The following is a 6462-nucleotide window of genomic DNA, read 5'->3' on the forward strand; positions in this document are numbered from 1 at the left end:
CATGATCACACAGGCTAATGTGCTTCTTCCATGTGGACTTTGTTGCTTCTCAGCTAGATGGCCACTTGTTTATCTTCAAGCCTTTAAGATTCCAGGCATACTATCTTTTGATAGCAGGGCACTACTAGCTTTGTCTTCAGCGATCATGTCTGGAAGGTGAGCATCATGGAATGCCAATTTAATAGAACAAAGTGTTCTTTCATTGAGAGAGTACTTGAGTAGAGGCACAATGTCCATCTGCTACCTTAGTACTCAACCTATAATTATATCTACATGGATCTATTTCCCCATTGTCACATATAAATATATTTACATATGTACATGTCTGTATTTAGACCTCTATAAATGCCCTTTGCCTCCTAGTTCTTTCTTCTATTTACTTTTACTTTTCTCTTGTCTCACTATCATGTTCAGCCTTCATTTGGGTTTCAGTAATTCCTTTCGGTTACATTACCCTTGATCAAGCCCTATCAGGCCTACTACACCCTCCTCGCCACCCATTTTGGATCACTTGTTGTTCTTTTGTCCCTGGGTTTGTTAACACCCATTTCCTTTCCCCCACCTCTCCCATATCCCCCCTCTCCCAAATTCCCCCCACCCCCCACCGTTGGTCCCCTTGTTTTCTCCTCCAGATTGTTTATCCTGCTTATCTAGATAGACTTGCAGAGATAATAATATGCACAAAATTAAGACAGACCATAACAGAGCAAAAAAAGAAAACAACACAACAAAAAAACAATGACAAAAGAAAAGCCTGTAAATAGTTCAAGGTCTGTTTGTTGACCTTTAGGAGTGTTTTCTGGTTGAGTCTGATGGGGTGCCAAGTACTGGCCCCAAAGTCTATTTTTGATATTCCCTGGGGACTTCCTTGCTCTGCTCCCTTTGTTGTTCTGTTGCACACCCTTAGTGTTTTGCCTCGGTGTGGTGGGGTCAGATCAGGCGGAATTCTCACACTGTGTCTCCAGTGTTGTCCCCCGTAGGGCTATGGGTCAGTGAGGGATGTCGCTTCTCGTAGTGGGGCCAGCCATATGGTCCTCTCTGTGTATTGGCTGCTCTAAGCAGGGATATTGTCCTCAATGCCTGGTGGGTCAGGTTGTGCTCCACTCTCTCTTCCTCCCCTTTCATTTGCTCCCATGTGCTCTGATCAGACATGTCTCTCTCCCTACGCTGTAGCTTCAGTGCTGTCCTTTGAAGTGAGTTATTCTGGGGGCAGTGGTGGCTGTCCACATAGTTGGGATTGGGTCCGGTCCCTGGTGCATTTAGTTTCTAAGGTGTTCCAGACTCATAAGTACTTGTGACGGGAATATAAAAAGTGGAAAGTCATATATCAGCAGGATTCCTGTTTTTCTCCGCCTTGTTTTGGTGTGCTGCCAAGGCAGCTATATGGCCCATGCTCTTCTCAGCCCTTTGGGTCACCTGCCCACGTGCTTTCCTCCCCTAGCAGGTGGTATCTTAGGGTTAAACATTAATCTCTCCAGAAAGCGCTTCTCCTAGCTTAGTACGTCAAAAAGGGAAACATATTTTGAAAACAAAACCCTCTTCCCACTCCATTGCCTTATTAATGTCGAGTGAAACATGATCAACATTAGCTCTAAATGTTTCTGGTGAGAATGTGGAATCCAGGTTTGGGGTTCATCGTCTTGAAGGCTGTGTCCGAGCTAACGTGTTGGAGTGTTTCTGGCTCAGCTGACGTCAGCATTTACAGGGAGGAGAGCAGCACCATAGTCCCAGAACGGTTTGTTTTTTTTCCAGAGCTGTTATTAACAGCCTTTAAGCTGTCCATCTTTCTTTCCCTTGTGATTTCTCTTGACTTATTCTGCATTAAAACCTTTTCTGGTTTGTGCATGCATATTAACCATTCTGTTTAACTTGTAGGTTCCTAACCACAAGCATCCCAGTAGGGGATGCCTTTTGAGTTTAGCACATCCCATCTGAACTAAAGATAGAAGTTAAGAGGGGGTACCCCCAAAACCAAACCCAAAATTGAAAAAGCTCCGCCTGTGGAGATTTTGTAGTACACACTTTTCCTGCTCAGGGAGCAGGAAGCAACTTGCTCTGAGTTAGTGCACCCAGTGGCATCGCCTGGGAAGGTAGGTTCTCTCTACAGTGAATTTTTTTTGTAAAAGCTTTTCTTGAACCTCGTTTTTTGTGATGTCTGGTTTAAGACAACAGTGTGCAGCTGTGAAATTTTGTTTCCTACTCGGGAGAAGTGCTACAGAAACTGTTGTGATGTTTCACATGGCTTGCAAGGATAGCGCTATGGGAAAAACTCAGTGTACAAGTGGTTTTCTTGTTTCCAAAATGGTGAAATGTCAATTGATGACAAACCTCGTTCTGGACGTCCGTCAACTTCCTGAAAGGATGAAAATGTTGACTCATAGTGCCTTTGGAGTTCATTCCACCAGGTCCAATTGTTAATCAAGCTGTCTAGCGGTTCTGAAAAGATTGCGTAACCGTGTGACAAATAAAGGCCTGATTTGTAGCAGACAGGACTAGTTTTGACACCATGACAATGTATCTGCTCATGCAGCCATCTCAGTGCTCCAGTTCAGGCAAAAACAGCAGCATGCCTTCTCTTGCCCCGTGCACCCTACTCACCTGCCCTCACTCCATGCGACTTCTTGTGATTTCCAAAGGACAGTAAGAAAAAAAAAAACAGGACAGTGATTTGACAACATAGGAGAAGTGAAGAAAAAAAAAAAACAGAGGTGCTGTCAGCCATCCAAACAGATGATTTTGAAAAATGTTTCCAAGAATGGAATCGCAGATTTGACAAATGTATTAAGTGTAATAGAGAGTACATTGATGGTGTCAAGGTTGTTTTATAAAAAAAAATTATACATAGCTTTGGGAAAAAGAAAAACATTCCCATTTGGGGGGGGTACCTTCTCATAGACATAGAAAACTATCTAGGTAGCAATGCATTACAGGACATGACCCCTCGGAAGTCAGGGCTAGCATATAAAATCATAATTCTGCAATGCATGACAGAACATGACCCTCGGAATTCAGGGCTAGCATATAAAAACATAATTCTGCGCATTTTTCCCCTTATGTAGAGGCGTGCTGATGACGCGATTACCCACATACTTGTCATAACTACTTGTAGATAGGACATTTCTCTTTTGATATCTGTGGGTATTTTTCTCCAACAGTGATCTGAAGATAAAGGTTGGGGGCAGACACATCAATGCTCACAAGTTTGTCCTGGCAGCCCGCAGTGAGAGCTGGAGTCTGGCCAACTTGTCTTCCGTGCAGGAGCTGGACCTGTCAGGTGAGCCTCGGGCTGGCCAACAGCCAGCTCAAAAGTACCTGGTGGAGGAGGTTATGGTGCCTCCTTTTGTCACATTCATAGCTCAATGAAAGTAGCATGCTGTCAGTTGATGGTGCTCAGGGAGCTAGTTAAATGACGAGTAAGGCACTACGTGGTGCTGTAGAGGATGCTTCCGTTTAGTACTCAGCTAATTCACAAATCAGGAAATATTAGAATATCTGCAATGTTCATATCATTTATAAGCTATACGTATCTGTCAGACTCATTTCATACGAGAGGGTTTCAAAAGCTCATGGACAATTGGAATTAAAAGATAGTGGAATTTTCTCACAGATGCTTTAAACCTCCCTTGTGTGAATATTTTCCCTAAGCTTTAAGAATTGAATTCAATGTATGGATTGTGCTAAGAGTTGTATGAGCCCCCAGTAAAATGATTAAAAAAAAAAAATCAAAAGGAACCTAAAAGGGTGGCCACCACTGGTCTTCAGCTGGTAAACTATTGGCTTGATGTTACATTGTGTCTTGTAGTATTTGAGGGGTATGTATAGTAGTAAGTGAACTTAGAAACATTATTTCTAAAACCTTTATGCTTTAAGCAAGATTTCAAATTCAGTGTTTAAAGTAGAATTTGCTTATGCTGAACTTTTTCAGTGTATCAGAACTTTCTTGAATGGTTTCACTGGTTGACTGGCTGCGGGTTGCTTCACTGAATCAGGCGGCTTTGGAGAGTTTAGTGAAATATCGTATTCATACGTATTCATACCTTTATCTGGACCCTCTTTTTGGAAATGATCAGTGTGGTTTGGCCCCTGCTCTAAGGTTTGCTTTCAGGAGTGGTCCACTGAAAACTGTCATTGAGTTGATTCTCTGACTCACTGACCCTGTACGACAAGTACAATTAATGTTCTTGAGAGAATGACTTTCAGCGCCGCTCCTTACTTACTCTTTTGCTTCTTCTTTTATTTTTGATCTTAATTGCTAAGCCTTAAAAGTCAAAACAAACACAACTTTAATACCTGTTTTTAAGAATTTCAGCACATATTGACAAGTCCTTAGGTTGGCAAACTTAAATCAAGGGCAGTGATTAGTTAGTATTATATCCTAATAATCTGGCTTTGATCATTGTACTGTGGTTATTTTAAGAAGCCATTGATAAAGGGAAGCTGAATAAAGACTGGGAACTCTACGATGTTTCTCTGTCTTTGTGTATTTAGAAGTTAGTAAAGATGCTGATTGATTTCTCTAGGAAGAGAAAGACTATAAACTACTAGCTCACTACGTCTTGTAACAATGTAACACATCTTGAGAACACTTTACTTCTTTTGAAGAAAAGCCATGATTTCAGGCAAAAAAAGTTTGATTATAGCCTTTTCACATCATGTTACTAAAGAGCACTGAGGCCTAGTGGGCTGTGCATTAGGCCGCTAACGACAAGATCAGCAATTTGAATCTGCCAGCTGCTCCTCTCGAGAAAGATGAGGCTTTGTATCCTGTAGAGTTAGTCTTGGACCCCTTCCTCAGCAGTTCTCCCCTGCCCTGTAGGGTTACTGTGAGTCAGCATCAACTTGAGGGCATTGAGTTAGCACTTTGCTAAGGATCCCTGGTGGCACTGTGGGATAGGCATCCATTGGACTGCTAACTGGAAGGTTGATGGTTCAAATGCTCCAGCTGCTGCTCGGGAGAAAGATGAGGCTGTCTGCGCTCACAAAGACTTACAGTTTCGGAAGCTCTTGGGAGCAGTTCTACTCTGTCCTATAGGGTTGCTCTGGGCCGGAGCCCACTTGATGGTGGTGGTTTGGGGTTGCGTTTGCAGCACTTACTCTAGCAGCTGTCACTGTGAGAGAGAGGTCCAGGGGCTGCGGAAGGGCCGTTGCGAGGCAAGCGATTTCTTGCGTGCTTTTCCCTCAGTGTGTGATGGGATGGTTTCCCTGACGTTAAGTATTTATGGTGAGTCAGTCAGCTTTCCTGGAATGGGCTTGGGGCCTGCAAAGCTATCTGAGAAGGCAGAGAGCATCCTTCCTAACCCCCTTTCAGTGTGGTGGGAAAGCTCTGTGCTACAGCTCCCCCGGGCTGCTGTCTCTGCTGTGGAGAGCATAGCGCCCAGCAGTGGGAGGTGCAGTCATCCGAGAAGAATGTAGTGCAGGACACTTGACACCTGTTGTGAACTGCTAGTCAAGGTGGTTCAGGTCCAGTCCTGGCTAGCGTGTTCCCTTCAATGGCATCCGTGGGCGTTTTCCTGGAACATGCCCACGTATTTGATGTTCTCTCTTTAGAAACAAACACACTCACTGCCATCTAGTCGATTTCGACTCAGAGTGACCCTGCAGGACAGGGAAGAACTGCCCATGTGGGTTTCCAGAGTGTAACTCTTCACGGGAGTAGGAAGCCCCCGTCTTCCTTCCGTGGAGCAGATGGTGGTTTCGAATTGCTGACCTTGAGGTGAGCAGCCCAGCTTGTAACCACGGTACCACCAGGGCTCTCTTCTCTTGTCCATCTCAAGTGTAGGCTGTACACAGGAGCCCTGCTGGCCTAGCGGTCGCTGCTTAATCAGCGTGGCTGGCAGTTGGAAAGGCTGGCCTTTCTGCTCCCATCAACAGTGACAGTCTCAGAAACCCACAGAAGGTTGCTCTGAGTCAGCACTGACTCCATGGCAGTGCTTTTATACCTGTGACAAACCCCAGGTGAAGAGAAGGGCAGCAGTGACAACAGGTGACTTCAGAAATATGCTCACAGAGGACATGGAGGTGTCCTTCTTGCTCTCTCTTGGATTGCTTTGCTTACTTACTGGAAGTTCACTGCCATGTCCTGAGAATGCTCCCATAGCCTGATGGCTTCCTGCCAACAGCCATCCTGGGAGAGGATCTTCCAGGTAAGCCTCCCGGTGCCGGCTTCCCTGACTGACAGGCTGAGCGCAGTCTCAGAAGAGACCCTGAGCCAGAACTACCCATTAGGCTGCTCCCGATGCTCGAGCCTCAGAAACAGCGTGCCATACCAAATGCTTGCTGTTTTAATCTGCAGAGGTTTAGGGTGATGTATTGCGCTGCAGTGCTTAATTACTACAGTGTTGTGTCTTTACAAAGCTGGGTCCGGGGCAGTCGGTGTGAGAAGCAGTCAGTGCCGTGTGAAGATCAGTGTGGAACAGGATAGGGGGGTACTAGGGCTGGGCCCGATTCCAAGGTGTGAGGAGG

General features: G+C 45.0%; 1 protein-coding gene across 4 annotated transcripts in view; it reads left to right on the forward strand.

Moving 5' to 3' along the window:
* Nucleotides 1-6462, forward strand: part of ANKFY1 (ankyrin repeat and FYVE domain containing 1) — an 86933-nt gene that overhangs the window by 27822 nt on the left and 52649 nt on the right. For 3 of the 4 annotated variants that reach the window (XM_004716157.2, XM_045293357.1, XM_045293358.1), the window contains exon 3: nucleotides 3156-3274. The exons of the other annotated variant lie outside the window; for it this stretch is intronic. In XM_004716157.2, coding sequence (XP_004716214.1) covers nucleotides 3156-3274 — 119 coding nt within the window. The remainder of the gene's footprint in view (nucleotides 1-3155; nucleotides 3275-6462) is intronic. 4 annotated transcript variants of the gene reach the window in all.

Source organism: Echinops telfairi, unplaced genomic scaffold, assembly GCF_000313985.2.
Source record: "Echinops telfairi isolate 266 unplaced genomic scaffold, ASM31398v2 ScPeMD7_2010;HRSCAF=2546, whole genome shotgun sequence".
Taxonomy (NCBI): Eukaryota; Metazoa; Chordata; class Mammalia; order Afrosoricida; family Tenrecidae; genus Echinops; species Echinops telfairi.